At 40.7% G+C, this 18,248-nt stretch overlaps 1 protein-coding gene across 1 annotated transcript in view; it reads left to right on the top strand.

Moving 5' to 3' along the window:
- Positions 1–18,248, top strand: part of LOC129867039 (vacuole membrane protein 1-like) — a 50,611-nt gene that overhangs the window by 4,054 nt on the left and 28,309 nt on the right. Inside the window, exons 3-5 of the mRNA XM_055940146.1 lie at positions 735–763; positions 13,598–13,659; positions 14,143–14,241. Of these exons, the coding sequence (XP_055796121.1) occupies positions 735–763; positions 13,598–13,659; positions 14,143–14,241 (190 nt within the window). The remainder of the gene's footprint in view (positions 1–734; positions 764–13,597; positions 13,660–14,142; positions 14,242–18,248) is intronic.

Genomic DNA, 18,248 nt, shown 5'->3' with positions numbered 1-18,248 from the left:
TCTTGTTCCATGTCAACACAGCAGTCTTTGATGAAACCTGCCAGTTTGCCCAAAACTTCCCTCCTCACCTATCTCCCTCCTCACCTCCTTCACTCCACCACTTCTAACAAGTTTCTCTGTGCCTGGAAACATTACCATAATGAGCTATGAGCAATTCCAAAGCACTTGGCTTCTCTGAAGGTTTTTCATTGTATTAATTAAGTCTATTGCTCTGCGCTCTCTCCCTCATCCCCATGTTCCTGGAAGTATGAACCCACTGAACCTGCTGGGATGAGGATTTGTTTCACTCAAATCTCTTCCGTTTTTTCTTCATAATTTGGCTCCGGAAATCACAGAGTGATGCCAGCTTATAACTGAAAGCCTGTGAAAAACAGTGGAATTTTGTAAGAGATTTTTTAAATCATGTGAGAATTACTGACAGTGTTGTAGGTGTATGTGTTGTACATGGTGTAATGTTGCTGTTCCTTTCTCACGTATGGCCTTTTCTCGTGTGTGTGCGCGCGTGTGCGTGTGTGTGTGTGTGCGTGCGCGCGTGTGCGTGCGCGCGCGCGTGTGTGTGCGCATGTGCACGTGTGTGTGCACACGTAGGTGTGTGTACGTGTGTGTGTGTGGGTGTGCACGCGTGTGCGTGCGCATGCGCACTGCCTTCAGAGAGCTGCCCCCCTACTTCATGGCGTAGACAGCGAGGCTGTCCGGAGCAGACCCTGATGATAAAGACTACGAAGAGTTTTAAGAGTTGCTGGAGCAGGCCGAGACTCCACAGGTAACCTCTCATCCTTATTCCAACCTCAATCTGTATTTGTTGTCTTCCCTCGGTCTCTCCCCCTTAACATCTATCTATCTATCTATCTATCTATCTATCTATTTATCTATGCATGCTTTCTCTTCTTCTCCCTCTTTCTCTTCTTTCTCTCTTCTCGCTGCTCATGCTCTACCTGTTTTGGCACTACTGTCCTCCAGGTCTCACTCTGTTTCTTCTGCCTTCTCTCGTCATTTTGTTTCAACCTTTGTGCAACTTTGGTGAAACCTAAATGTTCAGAGTGTATACATGTGTTGTAGCCAGCTGAAAACTCTTAAATATACACTACCGTTCAAAAGCTTGGGGTCACTTAGAAATGTCCTTGTTTTTTAAAGAAAAGCAAATTGTTTGTCCATTAAAATAACAAAAATGTATCAGAAATACAGTGTAGACATTGTTAATGTTGTAAATGACTATTGTAGCTGGAAACGGCAGATTTTTAATGGAATATAAACATAAGCATACAGAGCCCATCATCAGCAACCATCACTCCTGTGTTCCAATGGCACGTTGTGTTAGTAAATCCAAGTTTATCATTTTAAAAGGCTAATTGATCATTAGAAAACCCTTTTGCAATTATGTTAGCACAGCTGACAACTGTTGTACTGATTAAAGAAGCAATTAAACTGGCCTTCTTTAGACTAGTTGAGTATCTGGAGTATCAGCATTTGTGGGTTCGATTACAGGCCCAAAATGGCCAGAAACAATTAACTTTCTTATGAAACTCGTCAGTCTATTCTTGTTCTGAGAAATGAAGGCTATTCCATGCGAGAAATTGCCAAGAAACTGAAGATCTTATACAACAATGTGTACTACTCCCTTCACAGAACAGTGCAAACTGTCTCTAACCAGAACAGAAAGAGGAGTGGGAGGCCCCGGTGCACAACTGAGCAAGAGGACAAGTATATTAGTGTCTAGTTTGAGAAACAGACGCCTCACAAGTCCTCAACCGGCAGCTTCATTAATAGTACCTGCAAAACACCAGTCTCAACGTCAACAGTGAAGAGGCGACTCCGGGATGCTGCCATATCTCAGACTGGCCAATAAAAATACAATATTAAGATGGGCAAAAGAACACAGACACTGGACAGAGGAACTGTACCTAGAAGGCCAGCATCCCGGAGTTGCCTCTTCACTGTTGACATTGAGACTGGTGTCAATTGCTTTGTGCCTCCCTAATCTTAACCTGTCTTCTCTGAGTGCATCCGCTTTCCAACACAATACAGATCAAACAAACAAGGCTGGTTTATACTTTGCCTATCGACATGTCTGTAGACAGTTGTCGGAGTGACATCACAAACATTCTATTGTTGTCGTTGCGTAACTGGTGTATTTTAACCCCAATAAACCAATCGGTTTAAAAAGGAATTTAGCTAGCTAGCTAACATTAGCTGTATAGCCAGTTCAAATAATGACCATATCATAGCTGACAACGTCTTAACTTTAGCACATTTTTATTAATTATTACAGAAAATAAGCTCACAGCAAGCTAATTATTTACAAGTTAATGGCGTGCTAATTACAGAAAATAGCTTCCGGTTGTGATGAAATAAAAGTAGTGCATTCTACTGGATCATTTTAGAACTTTGGCACTGTCTTGTTGCTGGCTAAGTCAGGTAATCATGACAACTGATGCAGCGACAGGGTCAAAGTTGAACTTTTTTCATCTGTTTGAGACAAGGAAACCGACATTCGCAGAGGCGGTCTACAGACGTTCTACTGGAGTATAAATTAAATGTTGTTTTGACCAGTGACACTTGTCGCATTCTAATTGACATGTCGATAGACAAAAGTATAAACCAAGTATAAACTACACCTGCATTGCTTGCTGTTTGGGGTTTTAGGCTGGGTTTCTGTACAGCACTTCGAGATATTAGCTGATGTACGAAGGGCTATATAAAATTAACTTGATTTGATTTGATCCTTTAGGCCAACTCTGACCCTACTAGGCCCGGAGCCTGTTTGTTTTCTGTTCTACCTGATAATCAATTGCACACACTTGGTGTCCCAGGTCTAAATCAGTCTCTGATTAGAGGGGAACAATGAAAAAATGCAGTGGAACTGGCTTAGAGGTCCAGAGTTGAGTTTGAGGGCTTTAGGCAGTTATTGTAGTAAGGCAAACGGTTTGGAGAAGCCGGTGCCAAAAAAAGGACCCTGTTCTCCTTTACGTGCTGGTATAGACCTAACGTGCTGGTATAAACCTAACCTAATGAGTCTTTATTTGGTCTCAATAGATTTCTATAGGCTCACACTCAGGGCCCGGGCTGGCAAAACTGTACATTGATTACTTTGTGCCAATAGGTTTATTGACGTTGATTCGATGTGTTTTAATCTGGTGGATCAGCAGGGTGTGACAAACACTGGTGGAACTGATAGTGGGTGAGTGCTCCCTGGCACAGGAGGGATGGGGGTACCTACTGTCATGTTTAGTTTATTACTAATGCCATGGGCATCTGCAGAGGTTGGCACTTGCTGCAGCCTCCCTTGGCCCTCAGACCACGTGTGAGTCTGGAGTCTGAAATCATCCGACACCGATAAGTCCCGCTCGGATCTCCACCAGAACGAACCACCAAAGTAGAAGAGAGAAGGAGCGGGACAGGAGAGGAAAAGAGAGGGAATATGTGACGTCCCATCGTGGAGAGACGCCTTTCGTCCGTTGATGCATTCATTTTGGTCGCTTTGATTTGTTCTTGTCGTTTCTTCTTAATTTTCTCCGCCGTAGGGTTGACGTGTCCGAGGTATCAGGGAAAGCTTGTTGGTTGTTTGTTCCGCATCCTCTGAGAGAAGGGTTAAACACATGTCACCGACCACAGAGCTGCTGCCTCAGGGCTGCTGCCTCAGGGCTGCTGGGTCTGAATTAGTGTTCTGAGGCTCTACCCCTCTCTCTCCCTCTCTCACTTTGTCTCCGTCACACATTCTCCATTTCCGTTGATATCCCTCCCTTTCTCTCTCTCCCTCTCTCTGTTTCTGTCTCTTTCTGCCGATATCTTTCATCGGGTGTGTGTGTGTGTGTGGGGACAGCATCAGGCAGCAGGTTCCTTACACCACGGAGGAGCAGCAGGAGTCGGGAAGCCTTTCTTTCCTATCTTTCCTCTCCATCTATCACCTACAACGGGGGGGGGGGGGGGGGGGGGCTGCATTCTTTCACTGGCCGAGAGCGAGAGACGCCGCTTATTGCATCACATGCTCATTATGCTATACATTTTATAGAGAAGACATCGCGGCGATTATCGACATCTCGTTTTGGTGGATTTATATTGCATCGTTATTTTAACCAAGGTTAGAATAGCGATTATAGAAAATCAAGAGGTGATTGAATGGCAACATGGGAGAGAAAGTGTGTGATCGGTGTTGAGCTTCTATGTTTGCGGAGAGAAAATGGATAAACAGTGATGATTTATGAGTGTGACGTGTCTTTGGGCTCCACAACAGGTTGGAGATGCTGACTCTCTCCTCTCTTACTCTGAGGTCATAGGGGTGTCAATGTGCCAGGAGCTTGACTTAAACCCAGTGGCATTTCTCAGAACATGCACATGCCAACTTCCTGCCACAAGCAAGCTCACTTGAGTGACGGCAAAAGAACACGGTTTTCCCCCCTTCAAGATGGCTATTCAAGAATGATGAAGTCATGACTTTACTAAGCATGTCCAGACGTTGATGTCAGCATTCATAAAAATAAAAAAACATACAGAAATGGAACATTTGGATGATGCTTATGTTTCTAAAAACTAATCCTGGAATCCTCATCCCCAAAGTTTTTTTTCATATGTATTTCCATTCTATAATTAAAGGTAGCCTGGTGATTCAGTGGTTTCCCTGAAGTGTTTTGTGTTTTAAGTGTTTGGCCGGGATGGAAGGGGTTTACCAGCGCTGTGAATTCTTGATTGCCAACTCCCAGGATCGTATCTCCTGTGAATAAGAGCCATCTGCGCTGGGCTGCCCCCCCCCCCCCCCCCCCCCCCCAACTCTCCTTGGCCTACTACACTCCACTCAAAGGCTCTCTGTGCTGTGGTTTGTCCAGACCCATCACGTGACTTCTCTGAAAGTGCCCCCTCCCTCCTCCTCACCCTTTATTTCCAGTAAACTGTTTGAAAGGAGGGGGTGAGTCAGAGTAAAACCAGCTTCCCTTCAACCACAGCTTGTTAAAGAATTTGTCAACGTGGACTCGGGCCGTTTTTTTTTGTTGTTGATAGATTTGAATTTTGTAGGGACTATGGGGCTGGGATTGGGTTGCGTCAGGAGCCTTAATCACTCTGCTGCGTGTGTGTGTGTGTGTGTGTGTGTGTGTGTGTGTGTGTGTGTGTGTGTGTGTGTGTGTGTGTGTGTGTGTGTGTGTGTGTGTGTGTGTGTGTGTGTGTGTGTGTGTGTGTGTGTGTGTGTGAAAGAGGGAGAGGGAGAGGGAACAGGCTTGTGAGCGGTTAATAAGATGAACTTTAGCCATCTCTCTGTCGGGGCTCGCCTCGCTCCGCTCTGGAGATGTGTGTCGTCCTCTCTCTGTGTGAAAGAGTTTCATTCAGAAAAAAAGAGCGAAAGAGAAACTGTGTGTGGGTGTTGACTTGTGTATAGGCTATGCATCGATTTTTCCTTAACTGACACTTTCCAGATGCAGATTGCATTGTCGTCTGCCTATTTTTGAACTCCTTGCCCCAGCTTTTCCCAAACACGGTCCTGGGGACCCCAAGGCGGGCACGTTTTGGTTTTTACCCTAACACTACACAGCTGATTCAAGCTTGATGATTAGTTGATTATTTGAATCAGCTGTGTAGTGCTAGGGTAAAAACCAAAACGTGCCCCCCTTGGCTCCCCAGGACCGTGTTTGGGAAACACTGCCTTAGCCTCATCACGTCTACAAAAGTCTTCAGAAAAGCACAATATTTAATTATCCAAACACCCACATGTTTTCAAACCTTTGAGGTCATCATAAGGAACACATTTTGTATTCTGGAGTACGTATTTGCATCAGTACATTGAGTCATGCATATATTGTATAAATTGATATCAGGGCAAGTTGTTATCATAAACATGGAGTGGGCTGGTTTGTTTATATAAACAGAGTCCCGTAATTTAGAATAGGGGTTGCTATATCATTACATGTGTGGAGGGAAACAGTGAACTCTTTTCCTTTTTTCCCACTGGGCTGCCTATTTGCGTCAATCTATCGTCATCTCTCTGGCAACAGTAACCATTGGTATTCAAACTATTGTGTTAAACAGCGCTCATTGGTCCCCTTTGTGTGGACATTTTCCGTAACAGTAAATAATATAGAATGTGCTCTGATAGTTTAATATCATTAAAATTCTTAGAACCTGGATTCCATGTAATCATCGTGTTTGACATAATTTCATTACTAAGAAGTCCCTGACAGTCACCCTACCTTGGGAGACCACCTACTGTACCTTTAGACACTACCCTAAAGATGGGCATTGTATTTTTGGATACATTTAAAGAGTAAAATAAGAAGGAAACTCCATAGCAGTTAATGGGGGGCCACTAACTATAATAGCCTTAACATATAAACGGCAGATCAAACATGTGATTTTTACTTCACACTGTAGGCATTATCTTTATGTGGGGGCGTAGTGGTACAGAGTGCTGAGTAAAGAGACAGACAGCAAAAGGCTGGAGCCATGCTCCCATGGTTTTAATGACCCTGCACCCTTGACAAGATCTCCAAAATGTAATTGCTGGTAAGCCCTGCCCTGGGGGACAGCACGTTGTGCGGTGACGGGAACGGGAGAGGTGGGAGGGACGCAGCCGTGGGTGGAAGCCTGGCCAAGATGGTGATTTTCCATGAGCTGCATACAATACACGTTGTGTGGTGTCTGGATTTCTGAACACTGGTCGTGTACAATAGACAATTTTGTGGTCCAGAAGGTACACATACGGGGAGTCCCTCGAGCAAATCGCAATGTCACGTGTATACACACGATATCCCTGCCCACTGGGACCTTCACTTCATTCGGTAGAGAGGTAGCCATTTTCCTTTCACTCATCCATACCAGTCAAGTGAGGGGAAATCCAGAACTCTACTGACTTGGTAAACAATACCAATGCAATGTCATCTAATAAATGTGACCCATTTGACTAAACAGTGCTTGTTTTCCTAACAGTTAATAGTTATTGAAACATAAATCCTCTATTGTACAATTGTCAGGTGTTTGCGGTCAACAGACGGTCCAGAGTGGTTCAGCTGTAAACATCTACATTTTAGTCCTTTAGCAGACACTCTTATCCTGGGCGACATACAGGAGCAGTTGGGGTTAAGTGCCTTGCTCAAGGGCACAGACAGATTTTTCACCTATTTTTCACCTATTTTGGAGATTCGAACCAGTGACCTTTCGGTTACTGGCCCAATGCTACCTGCTGCCACATACACATTCCTACCCCCCAGACATCCAGCTCCGCCTCCCAAGAAAAAATAATCAAAATAAAATAAGGAATAAAGAATCTGGAACAGAAGACTAGAATTAGAGAAGCAGACTTATCCTTGTGAGAAGCTCTTGTGATTGGATAAAATCTTAGGGCGAATTTCAAAATGTGAGCCAATCAGAGTGGATGTCAGTTGGCCCCCCCCCTTCTTTCATTCCCTGTGGGCCGGCTCCTGCTCTTGAAAAAATGCCACGATTACTCTACTGCTTTGTTGACCATATTTGGCATGGTCATATCTTACTACCCTCCCCCAGTCAAGTTCAACTTCTCAAGTTTAAATTTACTGGTATGTGTGAAACATTTTACCCATACATTTAGGTTGTGTTATTGTTTAGTTATTGTGAATAAGACATTTTCATCATGCATTGATGTTTAATCAATTTCTTGTAAAACTTGATGATTTGGATGAGGATATATTGCTCATTCTGGGGGGCATGTCCTATCTGATTTGAGGGCAGTTTAATATAAGAAAAATATATAGAAATTAAACTGATGAAATAAAAACCATTAACCAGTAGTAATATGGTAATTACAGTCATCTGAAAGATGGCAGTTTGAGTTCTAGATCAATTAAGAGTTGAAGTTAAGGTTTATGCCTCATATCAGATTTAGCCTGAGAGATGACCTCGTACTAAAAGGTAGTGAATGAGTCAAGTCATTTCTCCTAAAAAAATCAACATTTTGTTCTAGTTTGATATTTTTACATGTAATACCGCCTCATGTACAGATCATACCAGTCAAATAGGAAACACCATTCTAATAACTGTATGGTTTTCTGCTTGGAGCTATAATTTGTGCTATATAACACATTGTTTAGAGAAGTAAAACATGTTCCTAAATATTCCTTCAATTAGACTGAATGTATAGCTCATAATTCAAATGTATTTTACATTTTATATCAAAGGAAAAATGTGTTGAGTTTTAAAAGGGATGAAGTATTAAAAATGCAGTAAATAACACCCATATTTTTATCAATTAATATCAAACAATGAAACGTTTCAGCCTTGGGACAATCAATATCTACAGAATAGATTTTTAGAGTGCAATTAATAGAAGTCTGTATGTACTTTTAGCAATAATACATCTATACATATAAATGAGACAGTACCCTCAACATTACATATTACCCCCAGTGTGTTTTTAGTTTAAAAGCATTGTCATTTCATTTTTCATTCCCCTTCAATTGATATACCAACCTTAAGGCATTAGCATAGTTAAATATCTGTAAAAAAAACAAAACAATAATTTAACTCAAACGAAGAAATAAAGTTACATGCATACAATTTGTACTGTTATCTCTAGTGGCATTCTAATAAAATCATCAGAAGTATGACCATATCGTAATCAATCCAGGATAATTCCCCCATCCTTCCTTCACAGTTCCCAGAAATAGTTTAAACTACATCAACAAGAGCTTAACCCTCCTCTTCCCAGCATAGGTATAATGAGGAAAATCCATGTCATTGCTTTCAAAATAGCCTTTTGTTGAGTTGTCAGAAAAGATGGGGGAAAAGCAGCAGAATTAGTAAGAATATGTGAGTCCTTGAAATTAGTCTAGTCTTCTTCTGACATTGATGATAATGGATTAAAAACTGTCACCAGAGGTAAGAAACAGTTAGGGGATGTAAATATATATAATGTCCCAGTAGAAAAGGTGTTTGGAGGAGATTGCAGAGGGTGATTGTTCCAATTAGACAACTGACAGGACAATTGACTGTGTGCAGCATTTTTGCAGGGCTCACAAAATCTTTTTGGTTAACAGAAATATTTATATATACAGGAAATATAATATATTTAGTAAATAGTGGGATAGTAGATAACTTGGAAAAGTCTGAAGTGTGTCACAGTATCGTTTTAAATAAAAATAAATATGTTACGTTTTTGCCACAATTCAATATGTTAATTGTACATTTACTTCATTGACAAAAAAGCTTTACTTAATATGAATTTAATTGATTAACGAAAAATGTGGTTTATATTATCTGTTCTCTGATGTATTTGTACAGACCAGCTTCCTTCTTTCTTTATATTTATGGTACATAACACAACATATTAATGAGTAAATATGGTAAAAAGACACCGGTTTGTCCTAATCCCACAGTAAATATATTTTCTTTAGTGTATAAATCTTCTGATATTCCCCATAATCTCAAATGTTGTAATGTTCAGTCTCAAATCCCCGCCGAGCCATTTTAATATAATGTATGTATCACTTGAAAGATAGAAATGCATCAGAACTCACAAATGACTTACACCACCATGCCGAAGGATATTTCCTTAGAGACGATAAGATATAAACAAAGGCATTTTTAACAAATGCAATTCCTTCAAGACAATAAGTGAATTGTTTTTATTGGATCAATTTCATTTGTGTTGATTGTGCAAGTATCATCTAAGATTGATTTAAGACTTTGTCCAACAATTTGGAAACTAATGAAGTTCAGAGATAAATTATAGAGTAAGAAATGTTTTGGTAGTATTCTTAGTAAATATTACTACCATGTTTTCATCTGTGATATATTTAAAATGTGCAGGAAATAATCCTTCTACCTTTAATCACCAGAGATTAGTGAAACGGTTATTGATAGCATATACAGTGCCTTCAGAAAATATTCACATTTTGTTGTGTTACAGCCAGAATTCCAAATGTATTACATTAGGTTTTGTGTCACTGGCCTACACACAATACCCCATAATGTCAAGATGGAAATATGATTTTTGACCTTTTTACAAATTAATAAAAAATGAAAAGCCGAAATGTCTTGAGTCAATAGGTATTCAACACCTTTGTTATGGCACGCCTAAATAAGATCAAGAGTAAACACTTGCTTAACACATTAAGTTGCATGGACTCACTCTGTGCAATAATATTGTTTAACATGATTTTTGAATGACTTCCTCATCACATACAATTATCTGTAAGATCCCTCAGTTGAGTAGTGAATTTTAAACACAGATTCAACCACAAAGACCAGGGAGGTTTTCTAGTGCCTTGCAAAGAAGTGCACCTATTGGCAGATGGGTAAAAAAAACAAAAGAACATTGAATATCCCTTTGAGCATAGTGAAGTTATTCATTACACTTTGAATGGTGTATCAATACACTCAGTCACTACAAAGATACCGTGCTTCTACACCTGCATTGCTTGCTGTTTGGGGTTTTAGGCTGGGTTTCTGTACAGCACTTCGAGATATTAGCTGATGTACGAAGGGCTATATAAAATAAACTTGATTTGATTTGATACAGGCGTCCTTCCTAACTCAGTTGCCGGAGATGAAGGAAACTGCTCAGGGATTTCACCATGAGGCAAAGGGCGATTTTAAAGTGGAGCTGACAGTATTTTAGCAACATTAAATCATATTAAAATCAGTTCTTATACACCCCCAGGAAGAATATGACACTTAAAACATTTTCTGACAAGAGAACTTGGATATGGTCATTTTTGTAGAATGTTTGGGAATTGCGTATACTAAGGCATTTGTGAAAATTATATAGCAATATAGAGTGGGAAACCGGCCGAGCGTTTGGACAATTAATAGACACTGCAGTAAATAAAACCTAATAAAAACATCTGTCTCATCCAAGACTGGAGTCTACACAGACCGATGCGCTATAGCCAATCTGCTCTACAGTAGGCCTTTATACAAACAAGCCATTTGCCATTATTCATTTTGAACTGGACTGTGGGTTTACAGACAGTTGCCATTGCACGACTATAGATCATTAGAACGCATTCGCCAAAAGCCACAAAATACACCTGAATGGATTTCTGCAAATATTTAAAAACCACAGGAGTCCTCTTACATTTGGGAACTTTACAGTCCTATTGATCAAACAACCATGAAAGGGTAGGCTCTCTCTCGCTCAGTTATGCACATCAACAACAGCAAGATCAACAACTAATGCTAGCCAGGCAAGATGAGCTAAAATCTAACGAAGGAACATTAGATTAACCCTCTCAAACTTTTTCCGCTAGAAGGCCTTCAAAATTGCACTGATAAACAAGTGTGGGAAAGTGTAGCATACTCGTCTTTCTGCCGCTTGCCTGCCAATGTATACTTGTCCCAACCAAGCACCCAAGCTAACTGGCTAAGAACGCCTTACTATGACCATTTAACTTTAGAGTGTTTCTGGCTATTACTTTTTTTCCCTACATTTACTGACACCGGTCATATCCAGCAGGTGTTGCGCTCATAAATTCTAATCAAATCTAATTTTATTTGTCACATGCGCCGAATACAACAGGTGTAGACCTTACAGTGAAATGATTACTTACAAGCCTTAAATCAACAATGCAGTTTTAAGAAAAATACCACATTTTTGGGGGGGTAACAAATAATTAAAGAGTGGCAGTAAAATTGCAGTAGAGATGCTATATACAGGGGGTACCGGTACTGAGTCAATGTGCGGGGGCACCGGACAGTCGAGGTAATTGAGGTAATATATACATGTGGGTAGAGTTATTAAAGTGACTTATGCATAGATAATAACAGAGAGTAGCAGCAGTGCAAAGGGGGGGGGGGGGGGCAATGCAAATAGTCTGGGTAGCCATTTGATTAGATGTTCAGTAGTTTTATGGCTTGGGGGTAGAAGCTGTTTAGAAGCCTTTTGGACCTAGACTTGGTGCTCCGGGTACTGCTTGACGTGCGGTAGCAGAGAGAACAATCTATGACTAGGGTGGCTGGAGTCTTTGACAATTTTTAGGGCCTTCCTCTGACACTGCCTGGCATAGAGGTCCTGGGTGGCAGGAAGCTTAGCCCCAGTGATGTACTGGGCCGTATGCACTACACTCTGTAGTGCCTTGCGGTCGGAGGCTGAGCAGTTGCCATACCAGGCAGTGATGCAACCAGTCAGGATGCTCTCGATGGTGCAGCTGTAGAACCTTTTGAGGATCTGAGGACCCATGCACATGGGGAATAGGTTTTGTCATGCCCTCTTCACGACTGTCTTGTTGTGCTTGGACCATGTTAGTTTGTTGGTGATGTGGACACCAAGGAACTTGAAGCTCTCAACCTGCTCCACTACAGCCCCGTCGATGAGAATGGGGGTGTGCTCGGTCCTTCTTTTCCTGTAGTCCACAATCCTCTCCTCATTCTTATGACTGTCTTGTGATCATTGCCCTTGCTAGTTTGATTGTATTGACATTCCCAGCCTTAGTTACATTCGTTAAATTTTTGCCATTTTTGTTATTGTAACTGAAAAAGTGCATCTCGAATAGAGACAGCCAAGAAATGTATTGGTGAATTATATTAATCATGCATTGAACTGCATCCATCTATTCTGCCAACAATGCCTTAGTGTACGTCATGGAATGTTGAGTCAAATAGAACCTATTTTGAAAACTTCTTATAAAGTATGTTTTGTAACTTAAACTGGGAATTTCATATTTTTGACTGATGTTATTGTAACGGATGTGAAATGGCTAGCTAGTTAGCGGGTACGCGCTAGTAAGCGTTTCAATCAGTTACGTCACTTGCTCTGAAACCTAGAAGTAGTGTTGTCCCTTGCTCTGCAAGGGCCGCGGCTTTTGTGGAGCGATGGGTAACGACGCTTCGTGGGTGTCAGTTGTTGATGTGTGCAGAGGGTCCCTGGTTCGCGCCCGTGTCGGGGCGAGGGGACGGTTTAAAGTTATACTGTTACATTATGATTGTATGTTTTTAATGATTGTCAGTTTCACTTTAGAACAGTTAGTTAGTTTAATGGCTGTGATAGGATGGATGGATGGATCAACATTGTAGTTACTCCACAAAACTAACTTCGTTGAAAGAGTGAAAGAAGGATGCCTGTACAGAATTTAAAAAGATCCCAAACATGCTTTGCAACAAGGCACTAAAGAAATACAGCAAAAAATGTGGAAAAGCAATACATTTTTTGTCCTGAATACAAAGTATTGTGTTTTTGGCAAATCAAATACAACACAAAACTGAATACCACTCGCCAAGACTCACAGCTGTAATCGCTGCCAAAGGTGATCCTAACATGTATTGACTCGTGGGTTAAATACTTATCTAATCAACATATATTAGTGTTTTATTTTTCATTTATTTCATGTTTTTAATACAAATGTTAGAATTTTTCTTCCACTTTCACATTACAGTGTATTTTGTGTAGATCGTTGACAAAAAATGACAATGAAATTAATTTTAATTCCACTTTGTAACACAACAAAATGTGGAATAAGTCCAGAGGTGTGAATACTTTCTGAAGACCCTGTGTAGCTTTTGATGTAAACTGCTGAACAAAATTGAATCTGCTCATCTGAAAATCATATGTTAATCATATTTTAATAATTAAAGATACATACATACATTGCTATGTTGTCATGCTAATGAGAAGGATCTGTTAAATATTTGCCATTGTTCTTTTCAGGACTTGCAGGGCAGAAAATGGTTCAGAGGGTTGGATTCTTTGGAACTCTAGTCTGCGCCTCTGTAAGTGAAATCACATATCAACTCTATTCTATAAAACTAAAAATCATCATCCCTATTAATGTCTGAAAATACAAGAAGTGACTACAGTCTAAATTCAGACCTTTAAAATAGCATTTCTGTGCATACATTTCTGTGCATACATTTGTGTGCATAATGTAACTGTCTGTCAATTTAAAGTGAACTGCTGATGGCTCAATCCTCAAACCAGCAGACCGAACAGATTAATCATTATTATTGTTAATATAAAGCTATCTTTATTCTGGGTATTTTAGTCATTGTATTACTAATCTGTTAAATACCTCCAGTCAGTGCTAAATACTTAAAACATAGGAGCATTTGACAAAATTGTGTTTGGACTGAACAATATTGAAGAATATTGAGTCCTTACACTCTTCTATAGTTAAGTTGTTTCTTTGCTCTATAATTGTTGTCACTTATCCATATTCCTTTCTGATATTTAATATATATTATCTCGTTCTCCAGATTCCCAATCCACTGTTTGACCTGGCAGATAAAACATGGTTCCCTTTTGGACCTTCTTTTGGAGCAACGCTAATTGGGAAAGCCAAAATACACATTCAGGTGAGTGTACTGTATACCAGTAAATGGCAGAAATGAATGTACAAAATGTCTTGCACACAAAACTCACTTTTCTTATGTATTTTTTGTCATGACAAAGAGACTACTCAGGTCCGTAGTTTGATATAAAATGTTGACAAAGTAAAGTTTTTTTTTGTATAGAATTGATCGATCAAGGCTTTAATTTGTTTTGAATATGGATATTTCAGACATGATAGTAAAACTATGTGGAGGATAAGAAGGGATCCTCCTGTGCTGTACTCAGCTAAGAGTGTAAGGAGACCATTTTGTGCAGTGAAAGCAGGGCCTGTCATCCATTTTGTGAAAGCAGCTTCTGCACTCAGGGATACATACACTACATGAACAAAAGTATATGGACACCTGCTTGTTAACATCTCATTCCTAAATCATGGGCATTAATATGGAGTTGGTTCCCACTTTGCTGCTATAAAATCCTCCACTCTTCTGGGAAGGCTTTCCACTAGAACATTGCAGCAGGGACTTGCTTCCATTCAGCCACGAGCATTAGTGAGGTTGCACACTGATGTTGGGCGATTAGGCCTGGCTCGCAGCCAGCGTTCCAATTCATCCCAAAGGTTTCCGATGGGGTTGAGATCAGGGCTCTGTGCACCGATCTCAACAAACCATTTCTGTATGGACCTCACTTTGTGCACGGGGGCACTGTCATACTGAAACAGGAAAGGGCCTTCCCCAAACTGTTGCCACAAAGTTGAAAGCACAGAATCGTCTAGAATGTCATTGTATGCTGTAGCTTTAAGATTTCCCTTCACTGGAACTAAGGGGCCTTGCCCGAACCATGAAAAACAGCCCCAGACCATTATTCCTTCTCCACCAAACTTTACAGTTGGGGCAGCCAGCATTCTCCTGGCATCCGCCAAACCCATATTCGTCCGTCGGATTGCCAGATGATGAAGCGTGATTCATCAGTCCAGAGAACGCGTTTCTACTGCTCCAGAGTCCAATGTCGGCGAGCTTTGCAGCACTCCAGCTGACGCTTGTCATTGCGTATGGTGATCTTAGGCTTGTGTGCGGCTGCTCGGCCATCGAAAACCCATTTCATGCGGCTCCCAACAAACAGTTATTGTGCTGACGTTGTTTCCAGAGGCAGTTTGGAACTCGGGAGTGAGTGTTAAAAATAATAAGGACAGCCGATTTTTTTATTTAAAAACATTATATTATACATACTGTATATATTTATTTTTTTACGCGCTTCAGCACTCAGCCGTCCCGTTCTGTGAGCTTGTGTGGCCTACCACTTCGCGGCTGAGCCGTTGTTGTTCCTGTACATTTCCACTTCACAATAAACAGCACTTACTGTTGACCAGGGCAGCTCTAGCAGGGCAGAAATTTTACAAATTGAGTTGTTGGAAAGGTGGCATCTTATGACGGTGCCTTGTTGAAAGTCACTGGGCTCTTTAATAAGTCCATTCTACTTCCAATGTTTGTCTATGAAGACTGCATGGATGTGTGCTTGATTTTATACAGCTGTCAGCAATGGGTGTGACTGAAATATCCGAATCCACTCATGAGAAGGGCTGTCCACATACTTTTGTATATATAGTGTACTTTAGCAGGGATAATATTTTTTTATCACTTGAGAAAACGAATAAGGAACCTTTATTTTATTTATTGAACTGAAAAGTGCATTTGTACTGCAAAGAAGTATACACTGATGATTACTGTGTAAAAGTTGATTCAGTTTTTCCCCATGCATGGAAGGATTAAAGACTTAATCCACTTTGTGCCATGTTAGACATTGTCTGTATGCTTAATGGATTATCTTTCTAAATCCTCTATAAACTATTTTATAAATCAAAATACAAAAAATTACCAAAGACTGTAGGGTGCCAATTGAGTAAGCTGATTCATTATGGGACATTCAATAAGATTGATTAAAAAAAGAAAAAGTATCCTCTTTATCTCTCTAGTAATGTTAAATTCACTTGGCTAACTTTCTCTAGATACCCTAGTAGTGATGGAAACCTTGTTGTGTGGGTATGGGTGGTGGCCATAGAGAAAACCCTATTGTACAGAAGATTAACACTGTCTGTGATGATACAGAGAGTGGCGTGGGCAGCAGCATCATAGAGCCGATTAGGTCTGGTGTCCCCTGGGCCGATGACTTTCTCCATGTCCAGGCAGGATCAGAGGTGTGCCCCTCCTTGCCTGACATGGCCAGGGCCAGCTTTACAATGATACACACTGACTGGAAACTGAACCAGGCTTACCATCACAACTGGTTGGGGTCGACCTGTGGTGTATTTAGTGAGATGAAACATTCTGTGTTGAGGATAGAAATGTAATGAATATAGATGACACAATGCTCTATACCTGACAGATCATGTCCCGTGTAAACAATACATTTCTATCTGAACGTTCTGAACAAACTCATGTTCTCTCAGCTTCTCTTGTTCTTTTCCCCATTGTGTTAAGTCTGGAAAGAATGCAGAGAATTTTTGTCTATTAGACGGCACTTCTTTGTTGTTTTACATTGACAGTATACTGCACTGTACTGAGTCACAGAGCTGTGTAGTTGTTGTCATGTAAGAGTGGGTATGGAGAGGCAATATGATAGACTGTAATGGTTAACAGGTGAACGTTCTCCCTTGTGGGCCAAAGCAGAGGAACAATGGGGATTTGGAGGAGTTTTTATGTGGGCATAATACTGGGCCACCTTAATGTGTTTTCTGTGTGGGCATAATACTGGGCCACCTTAATGTGTTTTCTGTGTGGGCGTAATACTGGGCCACCTTAATGTGTTTTCTGTGTGGGCGTAATACTGGGCCACCTTAATGTGTTTTCTGTGTGGGCGTAATACTGGGCCACCTCAATGTGTTTTCTGTGTGGGCGTAATACTGGGCCACCTCAATGTGTTTTCTGTGTGGGCGTAGTACTGGGCCACCTCAATGTGTTTTCTTTGTGGGCATAATACTGGGCCACCTCAATGTGTTTTCTGTGTGGGCGTAGTACTGGGCCACCTCAATGTGTTTTCTGTGTGGGCGTAGAACTGGGCCACCTCAATGTGTTTTCTGTGTGGGCGTAATACTGGGCCACCTCAATGTGTTTTCTGTGTGGGCGTAATACTCAGCCACCTCAAATGCCCTTTGAGAGCTGGATAACTGGGTTGTACCTTCAGGTCAGGTGGCACGTTTAGATTCACAACAACAATCTGTTCCTGTCAACAATGACACAAGGCCCAGAGGATGAAGGCCTTTTCATAACTCTTAACCCTGTCATACTCTGAACTAGATCTGTTTTTTTGATGGTACTGTGGTGATGTGGCTAGGTTTTGAAATATTGATAGGAACTATCAAAAATTATATCATAACATTTAAGGAATTTTGGTTTTATAGTCCTAATTGTAAAATGTTGAAATAGCTCAGTTTTGTTTAGCTGGGCGGAGACATGAGTAAATGTCCTTCCATTATGAAACGGACAGTAAAAGCTTGGAGGAAATGGTTTATTGTTATGCAGAAGTTTCTGCTATTGCCTTTTACTTTCAGTACCCGTGACACACAGTCTGGTCTAAACAATAGGAGAGAAGTAATCTCCATCATGATAGCCTCCCTGACTTCCACATTCCTACTAGTTTAGTTATAGGCTCTGTGTTTCAATGGGTTTCAACAGATGCACATTGCCATTGTGAGAACCCACTCAAATGTTGATTCCCTGTATGAGTGGTACAATGGGGTAGTATCATCTTGTTAACCTTTTAATGCAGTGGGCTAAATCAGGGTCACACATAGTGTTTCTTGGTAGTCTTAAACAAATCTACTTTGAAACAAATGTATACACCTCACACACATGGTTTTGGAATTTAAAAAAAAGACACTTGTACCATGTCATATATAGAGTTGAAATGTATTCCATTTTGAGTTTGCATCCCAATATTACACTTTATATACATCACAGAAGACTGAAATATAACCAAACCGTTTGACACAGAAACACCACATTTTTGACATTGACAAAAATATAACGTTTATTAG

The sequence above is a fragment of the Salvelinus fontinalis genome, chromosome 2, assembly GCF_029448725.1.
Source record: "Salvelinus fontinalis isolate EN_2023a chromosome 2, ASM2944872v1, whole genome shotgun sequence".
Classification (NCBI taxonomy): Eukaryota; Metazoa; Chordata; class Actinopteri; order Salmoniformes; family Salmonidae; genus Salvelinus; species Salvelinus fontinalis.
Note: the sequence above shows the minus strand (reverse complement) of the source record. Positions and strands in the feature narration are given on the sequence as shown.